Source organism: Vanacampus margaritifer, chromosome 7, assembly GCF_051991255.1.
Source record: "Vanacampus margaritifer isolate UIUO_Vmar chromosome 7, RoL_Vmar_1.0, whole genome shotgun sequence".
Classification (NCBI taxonomy): domain Eukaryota; kingdom Metazoa; phylum Chordata; class Actinopteri; order Syngnathiformes; family Syngnathidae; genus Vanacampus; species Vanacampus margaritifer.
Window position 1 is genome coordinate 27,212,649 of NC_135438.1, and position 20,161 is coordinate 27,232,809.

Genomic DNA, 20,161 nt, shown 5'->3' on the forward strand with positions numbered 1-20,161 from the left:
AAGACCATCAAAAATCCTTCCTTCCCGTCCTTTTCAATTTTTTGGCAATGAGTTGCCCTGATTGGCATTTTTTACACACATCATCGTTAGTTATAGTAATATTGCATTTTCTCAATGATTCCATTTAAACCTACGGCTAAATGGTTCCAGTTGTTGGACTCAGCCGTTACAAAATTTTACTGGAATAAAAAAAAAGCAAAGATTAGTCTATCTACTCTTCAGAAAAGTAAATCCAAAGGTGGTCTAGAGGCACCAAATTTTATGTACTACTATATAGCTAACCAGCTACAATATATCGTTCTATGGGCACAACCCAACAGAGACATTAACTGTTGGCTGGAACTAGAACAGAAGGATTGTAATAACCTCAGACTTCTAGATTTACTCTTTATTACAACATCGATTAAGCGACATAATTGTTTTAAAAACCCAATGATTTCCGCCACCCTGACTGCCTGGTGGAAGGCACTAGAAATTACAAAAGCCCAAGTGGAGCCCTGTGGGCTTTCTCCCCTATGGCATAAGCCAGACTTTCAACTTAACAAACAACCGTTTTATTTAGGTGTGTGGGAGCAGAAAGGAATTACACATCTCCACCATCTCTTCTCAGATAATATGTTTATATCATATACATCCTTGCTCCAAAAATACAAAATAAAAAACGGAAATTTTTTACATTATCTACAAGTTAAAAATATGATAAAGAAAAAAATTCCAACACTTCGGGGTACGCTCCAACCGCCTGTTTTAGCTAAAGATATTAACAAGCTTTCTTCCGACAACAACAAAAAAACTTTCAAAAATATATAAGTTACTTTCATATACTGATAAAATGTCTTTACCCATCTCGAAATGGGAGACAGACTTGTCTATAGCACCGGAATCTGACTTTTGGATTCAAGTTTGTGAAAACGCATTTAAAATGACAAAACACACAAATTTACAACTTATCCAATATAAAATTATTCACAGAACATACATTACTCAATATATGATGAAGAAAATGGGACTCTCAGACTCCGACATTTGTCTCCAATGTTTACAAAACACTACAGACACTTATGTTCATGCTTTATGGTTATGTATTCCTGGTTATGTATTTCTGGACTAAAGTCTTAGAAAAACTTTCCGCTATTTTGGACTGTAGGATACCTTTATCTCCCAACTTGTGTTTGCTAGGTGACCTAACAACAACTGACTTATCACATAAACAATTTCAATCTACACGTGTAGCCCTTACTATCGCAAAAAAAACTATTCTTGTTAACTGGAAAAATAAACAAACTGAATATCGACCAATGGTCTAACCTCCTCATAAATCACATTTTAATGGAAAAAATATCTGCCTCAAATAAAAACCAAATATCAAAATTTATAGAAACATGGTCTACGTATATAGAATTTTTTAACCTAATTCTGGTTACTTAATTCTGCCTGTTAGCGAGAGCCACCACATCGTGATAACTTACATTGATGTTTCTGCATTTGGCAATTTATTATTATATTATATTATTAGTATGGGATTTTTTTTAATAGGTTTTAGGTAAACTAATGAATACATACACGCTTGCAGGCACGCACGCACACACACGCGCACATACACATACTCACCCACATACAAAAAAAAAAAATAAATAAATAAATATATATATATATATATATAAAAAAATCATAAAAAAGGAGAGCAATGATGACATGTCAAATCGAATGAACAATACTGAGCTCTCCATAAGAAGAAAAGAGAAAAAAGTTATAGTAATATTGCCTTTATTGTCCAAAGGGCATCAACAATAAATAAATAAATAAATACATGAATAAATAAATAAATAAATAATACATATGTATGGATAAGTCTGATACCATTGAACATTTTGAGTGGTGGAAAGTATAAAAATATTCATAAATGACTTAGTTATCACACTTACAAACAGTATCCAAATTTTGGACAAAATACTTTGTGTCGTAATTTTTTTTTGTTGACCCAAGAGCTGGGTGGCGCTATATTTATAACTGAATATTGTCATAGAGATATATTCAGGTCGTGACTATAAACATACATGTGACGTTTGGGATTTTTTGGAGCATGTACCGGGGAGTTATTACGCATTTCGTCTTTCATTACGAAGGAAATATGAAACACAAAATATGATGCCCCACCCCCGTCAATGAGTATTTCTAAAAGTAACGATTTTTTCCCTGTTGATGGGCCAGGTCTAGACATGGTCTAGGCCAAGTTTGAAGTCAACCGGATCAAATGTGTAGGAGAAATGGGCAGAAGAATGGCCCCTGTAAATCGATCATTCACAAATTCGTAGCTCACTTCCTGTTCATTTTAGCATATGGCTCCAAGAGACTTTTTATATGGGTCTTGGGCTTCCTCATATACCTAAAATTTTTGTAGATCTTGCTTAACTCTTTGACTGCCAGACGTTTTCAGAAAAGGGATGCCGTGGGTGCCAGCCGATTTAAGCATTTTGACTGATCTTTCAAGGTCCACAGAAAATTTTGTGTTTGGACTATGGAAACACACATACTACCAAATGAAAGATTGGACTCTCAACTTTCATCAGAAAAAAAAGTTTGTTTCTACCTTATTCCGTTTTCAGTAATCAACAATAAAAAATGGTTAGTTTCACCCAAATGCTCTGTTTTGAAACAAAAACGGAGAAACAAGCTTTTTGTGAAACGATATTATTTCATGCACTCTAGTGAATTTGACACCTTTTTTTTTCCATGAATGATGCCACAAACACCTAAACAGTGCTTTACTTCTGTAAAACACTACCACCAACAATGAAAAAGTGTTTTTTGATAGCAAAATACGTTTATTCACATTCAACAGTGTAACAATTTGACAAAACAATTTGGCAAACTATTTACAAATGTGTGCAACCGTGGTATTATTTACAATTGTGTGGATGTTTCAAATACAGTTTTTCTTTTTGTAACACTCCCCTGCGTGCAAGGCGACGCAGCAGGATTTGCACAACAGATTAGTTTCACTGCGATGGCCCCCTAGCGTGCAGACGCTACACTTTCTTGCTGGCTTTATTTTCCGGGGAATAGCAAGTATATACTGCAGTGTGTGTTTGGCCATGTTGCCATCAAGTCTACTCTCAGATTATGATACGGTGACGTTACGGTGGTGTTACGTCTGGCTTCCTCATGTCCTTCTGTTCCTATACCGGGTGGTAAGAGATGTTCTGATCCATCGTATCCACTCCATTCATGGTGGCATCGTAGTCCAGAACCAGTGTCTTCTCCGTGATCAGACTGTACCCACTCCTCCGATGAATATGCATTGGACTCGTCGTCCGATTTAACGTCCGCCTGAGCAGAAGTGCTCGGTTGTGCTCCGTGTTTTCCGGCGTTAGCATCGCTAGCCGGTGAGGCTTTATGACGTGATCATAGCCGCCGCGTCAACGCTTCCAACTTCGGCGTCAACCTCGGAGTCACCATTATCATCATCGTCGTCATCAATGTGCTCTTTAGCATTGGTCGATGCTTTTCGTCTTTGAAAAAAATGCTCAAGCGTGAGCTGCTTGGAACCGGTCGCCATTATGGCTTCCTCAGCCATTGTCCCCTCAACACTCTAGCTCCGCCTCACGTCTTCTACTGACGCCTACCCAATCTTGTCCAAAGAGAGTCATCGCTGCAATCTAGGGGCCAAAAATAGGCATTATACTAACTAGATCTACTTGATACTTTCAGCACAGCTGGCCAAGGCTTTCCTCCACAAGTTTCCCCAAAAAAACTTGCTGAACGTCTTTTAATGTCTTTGGCGCTCCTCCGTAGGATTTTACTAAACGTTATTTAACGTTTTTGGCAGTCAAAGAGTTAAATGTACAACCGAGGCTGCTTAATTAAAAAATTCTAGGGAGCGCTAGTGAGGCATTTTTGTAAAAATCGCATAATACACGGTTAAATGTTGCTTATGTTGCCAGACCAAATGTGTATGCCAAGTTTCATGAGTTCTGTGATTTTGAGGGCCCTCAAATTCGGCGTTGTTTTCTTGGCGAAAAATGCCTTACCACCCCCACAGCGATTCGCAAAAACTCACACACTTTGTTGTGATATCATCTAGGTCATGTTAAAGCATATATTTATTTATTTGAAAAAATTGGGGAGAGAGAGCTCAGTATTGTTCATTCAGTAATCTTACCGATTCGACATGTCATCATCATTGCTCTCTCTCTCTCTTTTTTTTTGTATGTGCGTGAGTATGTGCATGTGCGGGTGTGTGTGCATGTGTGCATGCGTGTGAGTGTGTACCCATTAATTCACCTAAAACCTATTGAAATATGGTATTACCATTTTCAATAGGTTTTAGGTGAATTAATGTGTACACACTCACACCTAAACTGAATACTTCAGAATCCAGCTAGAGTCGTGAGTCGTTGTCAGGAGACCCGAGGAAGGATCAAAGAATACAAAGGAAAGTGAAATCCAGCACCGACCAGACATCACCTACTACCCACCGGGTTGCCAAACAGAATCTTTCACCAACTCCAGAAACATCTAAATTCCAACAAATTAGGGAAACCTCAAGAGACCAAAGGAAAGACTGAGGAAAGGAAGGAAGGATAGATGAAGCAGAGTGAGATCCACATCAGCTTCCACCGATTCAACGACCAGAGGAAGAAGCAGATTGTGTTTGAATTTTGATAGATGCTGTTGTGGTGGATCTGGCATGCATGAAAACCTCCACCAAAGAGGGGAGCCGTCGAACCCGGCCAGGACAGAGCTAGCACAACCCCCCAGGCCACAGCAGCGCCAAGGCACAACCCCCCGGGCTCCGCAGGGGCCACCAGCCGGAGAGCAAACCCAGGAGCGCCCCAAGCCCAACGCAGCAGAACGGGGCACGGCAGGCCTGCCAGACACCCCACCGGCCCACAGCCCCCACTTAGCAGCTTTTATTGTCACGGTGAATCATTAGACTTTGCAGCACCGTAACAGCCACGCCCTTTGGCGAGAAGTTACAATATTCAGTGTGGGGCATGGTCAACATCTTAAGGCTTTCAAAAATTAAAAAAAAAATTCAACTGGATGCCTTCAACGGTATGACAGATGACATTTGTTGTCACCACTAGGTGGCGCTATACGTAGAACCAACTTTTATCACATAGATGTTTTCAGACCGTGACTATTACTATTAAGATGCATGAAAAGTTTTTGGGAGCTTGTACAGCGGAGTTATTAAGCATTTCCTCTTTCTGGACAAATGAAATTGTAAGGGCAATATTTGATGCCCCGCACCCGACATATAGTATTCCGAAAAGTCAAGATTTTTTTTCCCAGTTGTTGTCCCAGGTCTCGAGATGATACATGCAAAGTTTGAAGTCAGTCAGTTGGAAACTGTTGGCAAGGAGGTAAGAAGTATGACTGCAGTGAATGTGCAAAAAATTGGACATTCAAAAATTCATAGCTCATTTCCTGTACATTTTTAGACTTATAGACTTTTTTTGTGCATCTCTGGGTGCTACATGTGCCTGCCAATTTTCATAGCTCTAGGTCAAACGTGCCGGGATTGTTTTTTATTTTTGTCATAGGGGGCACTATGGAGCCATGTTGTTAGGACAACTTTATAATTTAAAATTTTTCGCCGGGCCCGATGAGTGTGCAAAGTTTGGTAAGTATTCTTAAATGTTTAGGTCCCTAAAAATGCGATCATTTGAGGAGGATGAGGAGGAGAAGAAGAAGGAGGATAAAAGGAGAAGGCCAAGGAGAAGAAGGAGAAAAAGAAGAAGGAAAAGGAAAAGGAAAATAGGGAGAAGAAGATTTGATTTTGAAAAAATACATTTATTTGCCGCTCTTATTTACATTCTTTTCCTAAACACACAGGTCGGCAAGAGCAATTTCATAAATAGATAAAAAAATAAAATGCTTTCACAGCACAACATCGCTAAAACACAACACCTCTTCATTCACGTCGCACAGTGCCCCGTTAACAGTCCACATATCACAAAAACTCTCCAGATCTCCTGCTCTCTTGTAAAAACTAAAATCAATAAAAAGTCTGGACTTTATCAACTTTTTACACAGAACCGTGGGATCAACTTCTGCCCCATCGTCAACTTTCCTTTTTCGGGACAACCACACACCCATCTTGGCCTGGCTCAAAACAAAGTTTAAAACCCGGCTTTCCCTCTTGAACTGGCCCTTGTGGTTAAAACCATAAATAAAAGAGTGCTTGTAAAAAACTACATTGCATTGGGTAAAAACCCTACCAAACAACTCAAAAACAAAACGCAAACGCTCGCACTGATAAAAACAATGAAAGACTGTTTCCCTGTGTCCACAAAAGGGGCAGGTATCCGCCACGGCCGGATTTATCGCGGAGACAAAGGAGTTCACGGCCACGATGCCGTGAAGGATCTGCCACTGAACGTCGCCATGTTTTTTGACCACTGGGGCCTTATATAAAGTGCCCCAAGCTGGCTTCAGTTTTTCGTCCATAACTCTCCTCCATGGAGTGTCCAATCGTCCGGTAAGTTTGTTTTTATGCAAGGTCTTAACTATTGTTCGGTAAAATTGTTTTCCGGGCGCGGCTCCCAAAGAAACTGCTGGAATGTTCTCCAGCAGGGGGCCGCCGCAGTCACCCAAGTCTGGGAGCAGGCCGATGTGGGGAAGCCGTCCTCTGGGTTCGGAGTTAGGGAACCACTGCCATACAGACTGAGGAGGGAGCGCTCATGTCCAGCCAGTCTACTTTTCCAGTGGTTCAGCAGCTGTGTAACGACCCTCACGGAATGTAGCCCCAGAATGGAGGCCAGCGGAGCGGGGTCCTCGAGACTGGGACCGGTCAGCTCCACCACTCTGCCAAGCGTTGCGACCCCTGCAGCTTGAAGGGTCTTGGACAGAGTCGCTCCCCCCCAGCTAGAGTAGTCCAGCAGGGTTCCCTGGAGGACAGGTTCCTGCATGAGCCAGTACAGTGAGTCGGCCTGCTCCGCCCGCTGTTTTTTCAGGAAGTTCCAGACTTTAAAGACACTCCGATAAAAACAAGGCAGAGAAACTGTTTTCATGCGAGACAAGTCCATTAAAAACAAACTAAAATCCAGCCCACATAAACCTAAACGCTGCAGAGTGCATCGGGCTAATGGTCTCCACAGAACATCCTTGGGGCCAGTCAGGAGCCTTTGCACAAACTGGAGTCTAAAAGCAGCGCCCATGCTGGCCAAATGCACCAAGCCCTGCCCCCCCCCTCTTCTTTAGGGAGGAAAAGGATGCTCTGTGGAACCCAGTGCCTCCTGCCCCCCCAAAAGAAATCAATTAAAATGCGCTGTAACTCTTCTAGGAGAGAGGCTGGAGGGTCCAAGACCATTAGTTTGTGCCACAAGGAAGACGAAACCAAGTTGTTGACTATGAGGGTTCTGCCCCTGTAGGACATTTTTGGCAGTAACCATTTCCACCGTTTTAACCTCACCCTCACCGTCTCCAACACATTATCCCAGTTTTTCTTTTTGTAGGTCTCATATCCCAAAAAGATGCCCAAATATTTAAAACCCCCTATTTTCCATTCCAGTTCGCCCGGCAATTTGAGCTTGTCCTTCAGCCCCTCTCCCACCATGAGAGCCTCGCTCTTCCCCCAGTTCACACGCGAAGATGAAATAAAACCAAACTCTGTCACAACTTTTTTTAAAATGTCAATGTCCTCTTGTGACTTAGTTAAAACCACTACATCATCAGCATAGGCAGATAATTTGAAAGACATGCAACACTGGGGGATGTGCACACCGTTTAAAGTTTCCCTTAACTTGTGGAGCAGAGGCTCTATGGACAGAGAATACAGCATCCCAGAGAGAGAGCAGCCCTGCCTCAACCCCCTCCGGACATCGAACGGGGCACTCAGACCACCATTTATTTTAAGAACGCTCTCAATATCGCAATAAAACACCCGGATCATGGCTATAAAATCAGGGCTGAAACCAAAGGCTCCCATGGTTTGCCACAGGTACTGATGTACAACCCTATCAAAAGCCTTTTCCTGGTCTATGGAAATGAGGCCAGTCCCAATAGCCAAGGAATTGCAGAGTTCCAAATAATCCCGAATTAGATTTATATTATCACTGATGAGCCTGCCCGGCACGCAATAGGTCTGATCAGGGTGGATGATGGACGACATCACCCCTCGCAGCCTAAGGGCCAGCGCTTTGGACAAGATCTTGTAATCCGAGCACAGCAAGGACACAGGCCTCCAGTTCTTAATGTCCTGCAGGTCTCCCTTCTTTGGTAGCAGGGTGATGATGGCCCTCCTGCAGCTCAACGGGAGTTTCCCATTTTTGATGCTGTCGTTAATCACGGCAAGCAAGTCTGGTCCGACAATCGGCCAGAAGGACTTGTAAAAGTCCACCGAAAGGCCATCAATGCCAGGAGCCCTGCCACACTGCAGGCTCCCCAGGGCAGCTTCCAGCTCCTCGAGCCTCACTGGTGTCGCCACTGAGGGGTTTGCTCCTGGCTCACCTGAGGGAGACCGCTTAAAAAATTGCCATGTGCCTCTGGATTACTTGACCACTCATTCCTATAAAGGTCTCTGTAGAAACCGGCAGCATATTTCCTGATCCCAGAAGAATCTGAGACTTTGGAACGGCTACCCGTGCGTAAGCAATGAATGATCTTCCTTTGTCCATTTTTCTTCTCAAGCCCAAAGAAAAACTGAGAGGGGGCATCCACCTGCGAGATGTTCATAAAACGCAACCTGACCAGCGCCCCCTGTGCAGAAACCCCGAGCAGGCTGGCCAGCGCCGACTGTTTGGACTTGAGGGAGTCTAAAACTCCTCGATTTCCCGTAGAAGCAGCTAAAGACTGTAACTCCTCTACTTGTCTCTCCAGACCCCTTACAGTCCGGGTCAACTCACCCGTGGCAAAGCGAGTGAAGTTCTGGCACAGTTGTCTGGTTTGAGTTTTTCCGTAATCCCACCATTGCTGGATGGTGGGAAAACTGGGTCTGCTCTCTCTGTGGGATAACCAAAAAAACTTAAAAGCTGTTTTAAAAGCCTGATTATTCAAAAGAGCTGTGTTAAAATGCCAATAGGCGCTACGTAAGCGAATGTTCTGAATAAAAACGGAACAAGAAACAAGAAAATGATCGCTAAAACCAACAGGCCGAATCGAGCACCTTTTAAAAATATTTAAAAGGTGACTAAAACAGTAAAAGCGATCAAGTCTGCCGAGGGATAAATAATTCTCATACCTATGGCTCCATGTGTACTGTCGTGTGTCATTATGAAAGACTCTCCATAGGTCAGACAGCTTGTGGTCTTTAATGAGCTGTCTGAGTCTGTGAGACGACCCAGGGTGTGGCTCAGGATGATTCCTGTCCAGAGCGGGATTTTCTGTGCAATTAAAGTCACCGCCTAAAAACACGAAATCACCACAACACGCTTTAAGAGCATCACCTAACTTATCTAAAAACGTGATCCTCTCCACCCCTCTGGTTGGAGCATAGGCATTTAAAAATACTAACTTAACATTTTCATAAAAAGCTATAACTTTCAGCAAAAAACCTGGAATAATTTCCTCTACACTAAAAGAAGCCGGCAAAAAATTCTGAGCTAATAAAATACCAACTCTCCCACTGGCACTGGAACCATGGCTCAGAATTACCTCCCCCTTAAAATCTATATTGCATTCACAGACATTGTTGTCAGTGCTGTGCGTTTCTTGAAGAAACAACACATTTAGTCTATTCAATTCCATCATCTTAAAAACAGCAGCTCTTTTGAAATCAGCCCGGGCACCATTCACGTTCAGAGTTCCCATATTAAAATCACACATAAATGGGAAAATAAATAGCGACCCATTAGGACAACACAGCATTGACAAAAACAACAATAAAAGGAGATTAATCCCCAATTTCATCATTGTGCAATTCATCTTTGGCTTTCGCTATGCTCTTTCTGAGCCGATAAATTTCTTGGTCGGTGAGCACTTCCCCAAGCCTTCGTGAAAGAGGCTTTGCGGACTTAATAAAAAGCCTGAGATCGGGAAAATGCTCGGATACGGCGGTTTGCCGCACCCCTTTTGTTTCTTCAAGAAACCTCTTTATCATTTCAACAGAGTAGGGTACATCGTTGTTATCCTGTGTAAAATCACATTCACTTTCAGTCGTTTTTCTATTTTTAACCATACCTTTCACCAGAACATTAAGTTTTCTCTTTTGTGACACTTTCAGTAATGTGTCATCATCATCCATTCCCTCATCACCCACATCAGCCATGTTTTTCATTCACAAACACATTATCACACGGTCGTAGAATGACGGCGTTCGTTCCCTTTTTTTCTTTTATCGATCCCTCTATTACGTTTTCGGTTTGTGGCGGGCCAGCTCCTGTCAACTCCACCGCGGCCCCACCCACCACCGGCACTGCATCAACCGAACCCGCCAACCCCGCCGTCGCCGTCACCGGGGCAACCGGAGCCGACGGACCGGCCAACACCGGAGCCTCCGGCGCTGCCGATTCCGCCAGCTCCGCGGGCGATGGGCGCCCCTTCGGCCGCCGCCGCATCCCCGGGTGGGGGGGCGCTCCTGTCTGGAGCGGACGCCTTCCGCTCCGCACCGCACCCAAAACACTTCATGTGTTCGGTAGAGGCAAACACCATATACGGGAAATTTTCAACTTTAAAAGTGCATGTCAGGTTCAGCTCGCCCGTCGTGTCTTTAAGCACCATGTGCACCTGTCTCCGGTGACACACAACGTGCTTAAGTTGCGGTGACTTGCAGCCCAAAGACACCATTTTTATCGGTGAAACGAGTTGACCAAATCTCGACAGCTCTTTAGCGAGCACCTCATTTTTAATGAACGGTGGAGCATTCGAGATCGTTACCTTCCTTGCAGGGCTCACGAGGGGGAGAACAGGTGTGAAGGTGTCGCCAATCACTACACCGCTCTCAACCACCTGGCCCACCTTGTTAGTGTCATCAAGGAAGATAACGATCGCTCCATTCATTTGGGACGCAGATTTAATACTGCTGTATCCCACCACCTTACCCACGGCCATTCCTGCCTCCTCCACCGAGCAGCCCACTGCCGGCAACAGCTTAACTGCGTGCCGGCGAGTGAGACGCTCGAACTCGGCAGCGGGCGTTTCCGCCACCGGCATGTTGCCTACCGACTACGCCGGTCCACCACCGAAAAACAAACACCGACACTAACCACTAAGTTTTACAAAAAAACACTGTAGATAAAGAAAAAAACTATTATACATAAATATCAAAAAAGAGATGAAAAAACACCAAAAAACGCTCAAAAAGTTTTCGCACTTCTCCCTCTCTCTAACCCACCCACTCCTCACAGAAGAAGAAGAAAAAGAAGAAATGGAAGAAGAAGAAGAATGGTCGCTGCTCGGGCCCTAATAAAATCTACTGTGATAAACACCACAAATAGTGGTGACGGTAGTGAAATATTTTGTGTTACATGTAGATGCTGTATCACTTAAGTTTGACTTGTTAGCCTGCTTGCTTTGTGATTTTCACAGGGAAGTTGTAGTGAGAGAGTGGCAAACCTAAAGGGTTGAGAGACATATTCGTCATGTAAGTAAGAGATGTTCTACTTTGACAAGTAAGTTGAACTCTTACTTGTTAAGATTGTGCATGGCAGAACAAAAAGTTAATGTTCCATGGACTTTTTTTCTATGCAGATCCCATAAAGGGTTTTTAATATGTTTTTATATGTGGTTTTCTAGAAAACAAACATTTACGTTTAGGCACCCCTGCAATAGTCACTTTTTTTTTCCTGTTACAAAATCACCCCCCTAATATATAACGGAAGGTCATTCCAAAAGGGAGAGACTGGCAACCGAAAAGGCTCCATTCTCTCTGAGCCTATGCTTCGTCCTTGGTACAGCCAGTAGTGTCTGGTCCGCTGATCAGAGGCACTGGGCAGGTGTGTAGGGGTGGAGGAGCTAAGAGAGGTCAAGTGGAGCAAGATCATTTAGAGATTTTAAGGAAAATAAAATAATCTTAAAATGAACACTAAATTGCACAGGCAAACAGTGATGAGATGCCAGAATTTGGGTTATGTGCTCCCTCCCACGAGCAGCAATAAAGTGCATTACAGTAATCCATCCAAGATGTAATTCTAAGTGCTGCTGAGAAAGGAGATTCTTAACCTTGGCCAGCTGCCTACGATGAAAAATTATGGATTTGACAACAGCACCAATTTGCTGGTCCAATTTTAATGCACTTCATCTGCTAAAAGACCAAGAATTGGTCAAAACTAAACTAAATGACGTATCCGCTCTCCTGGCTTTAAAGGTAGAAGAGCGCTAAAGCGCTCTCGGCTCTAGTGGTAGAAACGAGGTCATGTGCTCCCGGCCTTAATGGGTTAAAGAAATGAGGAGGAACAGTGTCATATGGTAAAATGGATGGCTTAATCTGGCAAACTACATCTTTTCAAAAGCTCAAGGAAATGGTTTCAAATGAATTTAACTATTTTACTGCCAAAGACGTTAAATGACGTTCTGCAAAAACCTACGGAGGAGCGGCAAAGACGTTAAAAGACGTCCACCCAGTTTAAAAAAAAAAAAATTTGAAACGGGTAGAGGGAACCCTTCCGCATCTGTGGTGAAAGTTTCCATCAAGTCTGTTGTGCCTAATGACTATTTTTGGCCCTTAGAGGGCAGCGATGACTCTCTTTTGACAAGATTGGCTGGGCGTCAGTAGAAGACGTGAGGCGGGGCTAGAGTGTCATCTTTCATCAGAAAAAAAAGTTTGTTTCTACCTTATTCCGTTCTTCAGTAATCAACAATAGAAAATGGTTACTTTCACCAAAATTCTCTGTTTTGAAACAAAAAGCGGAGAAAAAGAGCTTTTTGTGAAACGATGTTATTTCATGCACTCTAGTGAATTGTACACTTCTTTTTGTCCATGAATGATGCCACAAACACCTAAATAGTGCTTTACTTCTGTAAAACGCTTTCACCAACAATGATAAAGTGTTTTTAGTTTGCAAAATACGTTTATTTCCATTCAACAGTGTAACAATTTGACAAAACAATTTCGCAAACTATTTACAAATGTGTGCAACTGTGGTACTACTTACAATTATGGATGTTTCAAATACAGTTTTTCTTTTTGTAACGCTCTCCTGCGTGCAAAGAGACGCCGCTGGACTCGCACAACAGTTTACTTTCACTTTCGCATTTGTCCGTTTCGCGTGCAAACGTTACACTTTCTTGACGGCCTTTTTTTCCGGGGAATAAATAGCAAGTAGCAAACTGTACACACTCCTCCGATGAATATGCATTGGACTCGGGGCACTCTTCGTCGTCCGATTGAACGTCCGCCTGAGCGTTGTGCTCCGTGTTTTCCGGTGTCAGCATCGCTCGCCCGTGAACCTTTATAACATCGTCATAGCCGCCGCGTCAGCGCTTCCAACTTCGGCGTCAACCTCGGAGTCACCATCATCATCATCGATGATGATCATCGTCGTCATCAATGTGCTCTTTATCGTTGCTCGATGTCTTTGAAAAAAACGGCTCGACCGTGAGCTGCTTGCAAGCGGCCGCCATTATGGCTTCTTCAGCCAATGTCCCCTCAACACTCTAGCCCCGCCTCACGTCTTCTACTGACGCCCACCTAATCTTGTCAAAAGAGAGTCATCGCTGCCCTCTAGGGGCCAAAAATAGTCATTAGGCACAACAGACTTGCTGGAAACTTTCACCACAGATGCGGAAGGGTTCCCTCTACCCGTTTCAATTTTTTTTTTTTAAAAATTGGATGACGTCTTTTAACGTCATTGGCAGCCCTCCGTAGGTTTTTACTTGACGTCTTTTAACGTCAGTGGCAGTGAAAGAGTTAAAATGAAAGTTTTACCCAAGACTTATTTCTTAACTCATTCACTGCCATTGACGCCTATAAACGTAAAAAAATCTTTAGAACTATTTCTATTAGTTTAACATTTTTTCCACTTTTGTTAACAAAAGTATGAAAACCTAGACAAAACAAAAAGATTATTAAAAATTAGGGGCGTCAGGCGATTACAATTTTCAATTGTAATTCATCATATGACTTCAACAGTTAACTCACAATTAATCACAAATTTTATATCTGTTCTAAATGTACTATAAAAAAAATTCTAGGTTTTCATACTCTTGTTAACAAAAGTGAAAAAAAGTTTTAAACTAATAGTTCAAATGAATTTTTTAGTCCATAGCCGTCAATGGCAGTGAATGAGTTAAACAATATTTCCTCAAGTAGTTTTGAGGTGCTCTGGACTTAGTATAATTCTACATACACCACCACCATTATGCGTAAAGTTATATATTATCTGTGAATCAAAAATGACGACGCAGACTTTGGAACCACTGTTAAGAGTCGGTTAGAGTTATAGCGTCCCCTGCGGACAAAATAAATTCAAAGTAGCTGTAGGAGTGATGAAGTCTGCATTCTGACTACTGTGCCCTTGAGCTAGTCACCAAAGACACCAGAAACTCAAATAAGGTACACATCCCTTGAACTTGGTACAATAAGACACATTAGTTGGTTGAAAAAGATATGAAATGGTTATGGTCTAATTTTTCCATTCCATCCCCACTTCCCAATTTACATTTTAGACCATTCAGTGTTAATTCGGTATATTGCATTATTAATGTTTAATGTGTTTGTTTTACCTTGAAATACCTCCATTCAGTGTAATGGTTCTGGTCACAATGTGTGATGATCACAGCTGAATTATCACCTCCTCTGGTTAGACACTGATCATACTGCATCAGCTGGTTGGCTTCATTGATACGGAACAGCTGCAAACACAATCACAGATAAATGAACTTTCCTGGAGCCTGGAGCCAAATCTATACTGGCAATTGTGTGCCAATATAAATATGGTTGCACCCAGTACCAATGGTTATTATATACTAGTATCACCCTGCTTCACAGCAAGATCATTTATAATTTAAGTGGCATGAAATTAAAATCAGGGTTGTTCCGTTGCCTTTTTTTGGCCCCCGATACCGATTCCGATACACAGTTTTGCAGTATCGGGTACCGATACCTAGGTTTTTTTTTCTAACATGAAAAAGCTGCCCTACCATTGGTTCAGTGAACACATCACACATCAGTGAATGTCGTGCACAAGCAAGACACAAGATGCTGCATCCAAAGTCCTATATTAACGTCGGTAATAATCTGCATGATACTTGTCAGTACTTGCCGATGCTGATACCACTGTTTTAATGCAGTATCAGGGCCTCTCCCGATACCGGTATAAGAACACTAACTGAAATCAAATATGAGCTATGAAACTTGAAGATGAAAAATGATCTTTGCCTTTGTCTCTTGTTCACTCACTTAATGGTTCTAAAATGCATCTCAAATACAGTATGTGACCACAAGTGGGTGTTGGATTCAATTATTGTAGACTACAGGGCAAAACTAGACATGCATTGCATGATTTTGAGCTACTGAGTTGTTTTATTTACCTGATTGCCACCCATTCTGTGGCATGGTCCAGTTTCCACATTCCCTCCATTTGTGTGTCCCATACTGTCAATACAGTAACTCGTCTCAAAGCCTCGAATCTTCACACAGACAGAGATACATAAATAAGTTTATGAAAGCAAGTAATTTACACATAATGCTTTACTGTATCTGTGTGTTGTGCTGTTTTATTTACTCACCTCACCCCATTCAACATTTTTGGGAGGCAGGGGATAGTGTAATGGAATGTCATAAGCTATTTCCTCCATGAACCATTTGAAGCTCTTACACCGATGTTCTTGCCTGAGGGAAAAAAAAAAGATTCAGGGTGTCAGGGAGGGAGCTGTTCACGGGGTTCAGGACTGCTCTGCTGGATTTATATCCAGTGGTTATTCATTGCCTGCCACATGTTCCTGGAGCTGATTGAATTTAAATGCTCATCAAAGCACTTGTATCTCCGCTTTGCTTCTCTGACACCCCTCCTCAGCCTCTGCCGCGCCTCTCTGTATTCTAGTTGAGACCCTGAATCAAATGCAGTCACACTCTCTAATGAGAGTTCACACTTTCTTATGAAATGCACATACGTTTATGTAGGAGAGGACAGTTGCTGGATGTTCTTTCAAATCTGTCCCTGATACAAAGACACGTCAGTCAGTTACAACAAAACAGTCCTGCCGAGCTGAAATTGCTTCCTCATATCACACTCGCATTGTTTTGATGGAGGGTTTCTGTCAGGGTCATATTTAAATCTTCCTCAAATGATGCAACTCAGTGAGACAGCCTCCACCTCCTTGCTCTGCACATTTATTCACAAGTTTAGAAGGCGGAACAAAAGGCGGTACTAAACTCACAATGATAAAAAAAAAACATGCATCTGGTTTGTGTGTGGGTGTTGCATTTCAATTGCTTATTCGTTTGATAACTCATTAAACAATGTTTCCAACATTCCCCCCTACTTATCAAATGAAAAGCACATTTAAACAACATATTGTCAAAAAATGTGTAATCATTTTTATCCTTTCTCTTGGTGTCATCCAAATCCTCATCTTATAGTTCTGTCAATAATATCAATACCACATAGACGCAGTGGTGTCCAAAGTCGGTCCTCGAGGGCCGGTAGTCCTGCAGGTTTTTGAGGTTTCCCTGCTCCAACGCACCTGTTCCAATCAACAGGGTCGTTATCAGGCTTATGCAGAGCTTGCTGATGAGCTTCAGCTGTGTTGGAGAAAGGAGACATCCAAAACCTGCAGGACTACCGGCCCTCGAGGACCGACTTTGGACACCACTGAGAGCATTACGTGACATTCTCTTTTCATCAAAAAACATTAACGGGACATTAATTGGGACTTGCTCCAATGTGTGTATTGTCCAATGTTTGTAATCCAGTGTGTGCAATGTCCATTGTTTCTGTACATGTTGTTCAGTGTTAGTAATTCAGCCAGCTGTTTCTCTTCCTTCTCAAGGTCGCCCCAAAAACAAAAAATAAAACACAAAAGACAGCCCCGAATGAGTCCGATCGTATCTTACCCTCCCGTTCAATTCAGGAGAGGGACTCGATTTGTCCCTTCCTGCACAATTCCCTGGACTTCATAGCGGTAGAGGAACCTTGTGGGGGAGCGTACTCCCATCCTCCTCAGACTGACTTGGTCAGGTCCACAGCTAGACAAGATGCTTGTTTTTTTCTCCTCTCTGACCTTGATTTGGTCAGGCTTCACTCCGTAACCGGACAAGCTGTTAGTCAATGGTACCTATTTTGTGCCGTGCGATAGGTGAATCCATGATCTTCACAGCATTTGGGGTCATCAACAACACTTACAAGGATCTTCCCACCTCGGGGTTGCACCTTTGATCAAAACACAGTCACAACCCTTGGTGGGAGGTTGGCCTTCCTGCAGAGGCAGAGAGTTGTCTGGCATTTGATTAAACATTTTCACTTGCCATTTAACAATCTCCTCATATAGTCACTTAAATCAATATCTTTCATCTGCTCAGCTCAGCAGGTTATTTACAATAGGCACATTAAATAGTCTATCACACAAAATTCCAAGCGGGCTAAACTGCCATGTTCCTTTTATAATTCTCATATACATTTTAACTAAATCCAAACTATCTAACCATAATCTTCATACCTCGGTCATGTATTTATTTTTTTAATGTCACTTACAAAGTGACTTTCATTTGTCACTCCAAAAAACTAATATGCCATATAGAGAGACATGATATATTTACACCATGCTTTAGCCATAATTATAACGTCCAGTTGTTTTGCTGGAACAATTTAAACTCATTTAAAAAAAAAAAAAAATCATCAATTATACTTGGTAATATTCACATTGTATTACCTTTTGTTCAATTCAATAAAATCCATTGCTCTAACAAAAACATCAAATCACCCAAAAATTGAAAAACATAAAAAATTCAAATATCTTACCATGTTTACCAATATCCCCCGTGTTGAGACATTTATGGCTCACAGCTCAAAGTTACTATGCACTTAAACAAACTTTCACTACATATAATTAATTATTAATAACACACAGAAGGTTTTCATTTTTCTAATTGTTGCACTACAGTGTTCCCACTTAACATCTTTTTTCTTAAAAACATTTTTTTTATACGGTTTGACAAAAATCCACAAAATCAACAAGATAATAAAAAGCAACTGCATAATTGCAAAAACATTAGGGACCTCGTAGCCGTTGCTGCTTGGGCCCTAATTTGCGGGAAAAAAACCCACTGTAGTTTACATGTCTTGGAGGGTCAGTATTTTGAGGTCTGCCCATAGTAGACTCATAGGCAAGCACTTGCTCAAATCTGGCATCCATTCAAGGGAAAAGCTCAAATCTGGCATCCATTCAAGGGAACATTTTTCCAAAGGTATATGTAAACCACCATGCATAATAATCTTGAAAACAATGACTACCGGTGTATGATACTGGCTTAAGTTCTACTTCATGTTTTCTAAACAAAACTGAGGTCGTAACCATATCAGCAATCAACTGTCTGTTCAAATGGCTTTCTAATATTTAAATAAAGCCAATACTGCAATTGTTCAATTTAATTCACAAACTGCATTATTCACATTCATCTATCCATTAAAATGTATCAGACATTGTCATTTTCATCGGTGTGTCAATTCAATTCCTAAAGTGGCATTGTTATCTTAGCATAATTAGCGCCCCAACTCATGCAATAATTGCACAGCCCCAAAATCAACCTGTGGGTGTTATTTTATTTCAAAATAACCTAATCAAAAACATCAAAAAGCTCACACTGGCTCACAATACCACCCATGGGTTTAAGATATCATTTAGTGTTTTTGTTTCAAATCAAAGCCGACAAGATTGCTTCTTTTCTTGTTGGGTCTCCATAATAACCACTTTAAGTCAAAACATAACCTAAATATTTGTTACATTTGATGTATATCCTATATACAGTACAGTATATGCATTTACTCCATATTTACTCTTGCTAAGTTTGTGAAGCATTTATTCTGTGAAGGGGAGTATGACCCATGCCCGTCATCTTCCTTGACAAGAACAAGAGCTGTGGACACAGGATGGTACTGTGTCTGGAATGTTTTACGATCGAGGCTTAACCTTAAAACATGTCTGCATTGTATAAAAGTCAGGGCTGCGAGTTCGTGTTTAAGAGTGTCGAGAGGAGATGTGAACTCTTTTGTCCGAGCAAAAGAATATAAATTTCCTGTCCTCCCCTCAAATCGTTGTCCACTAAATGCTCCAGGTTGCCTAAACCTGACATTAACACACCCTTGTTTTAGAAAAGTGTAATATAACCTTATTTCCAACATTCTTCGTTTTTTAGTAAATAAAGGTATGTTTTGTTTTGCAGTTCAATTCATTTTCTTTGATGCCATAAAGAATGTTGTCCATGCAAGTCAAAACCTGACGTTAAAATGTAATTCAAGCAATTTATAATTGCTTGAGCGGGTATTGTGGGACATTCACAATATCCTTGTCGTAACTATATTATATATACCGTATATATATATATATATCGTATATATATATATATATATATCGTATATATATATATATATATATATATATATATACATATATATATATATTTGGGTGTACAGCACTGTTATAGTATTGTCATTCATTACTTAAATTTTCATCAAGAACATCTTGCTTCAGAATCCAAATTATCTAATAATGTGTGTCTAGTTAGTAATTTTAATATTCATTCAGCATTCCTTCCTTTAGTAAGTCGTATATCGTATATATATATATATATATATATATATATATATATATATATATATATATATTTGGGTGTACAGCACTGTTATAGTATTGTCATTCATTAGGGTTAGGGTTAGGGTTAGGGTTGCTTGCTACATCTTGCTTCAGAATCCAAATTATCTAATAATGTGTGTCTAGTTAGTAATTTTAATATTCATTCAGCATTCCTTCCTTTAGTAAGTCCTTATCAATTGCCAAATGTATCTCTACTTCAGCATCTCACTTCAATAAATAGTCTTTAGCATAGATCATATTTACTTTTTTGATCTGATTTCCACTTACTTACATGCTGTCATTACATCAACATCAGAATTACTTAATATTCAGAATTCATAAGGAAGCAGGTTAAACAGCTATTCCTGTTCAGTTTTAAAGAAAAATAAAAGTACTGTCATCTCTATTCCTTATCTCCTCTAACGCCAACTCTTCCCATCTTAGTACCTACTGTTTCCTTCTACCACTGTTAGTCGTTACCACTTAT

General features: G+C 41.2%; 1 protein-coding gene across 4 annotated transcripts in view; it reads right to left on the bottom strand.

Annotated features, from left to right (window-relative positions):
- Positions 1-20,161, bottom strand: part of galnt7 (UDP-N-acetyl-alpha-D-galactosamine: polypeptide N-acetylgalactosaminyltransferase 7) — a 114,214-nt gene that overhangs the window by 11,290 nt on the left and 82,763 nt on the right. For all 4 annotated transcript variants that reach the window (XM_077570322.1, XM_077570323.1, XM_077570320.1 and 1 more), the window contains 3 exons: positions 15,613-15,715; positions 15,415-15,513; positions 14,608-14,736 (listed from right to left, as the gene is read on the bottom strand). In XM_077570322.1, coding sequence (XP_077426448.1) covers positions 14,608-14,736; positions 15,415-15,513; positions 15,613-15,715 — 331 coding nt within the window. The remainder of the gene's footprint in view (positions 1-14,607; positions 14,737-15,414; positions 15,514-15,612; positions 15,716-20,161) is intronic.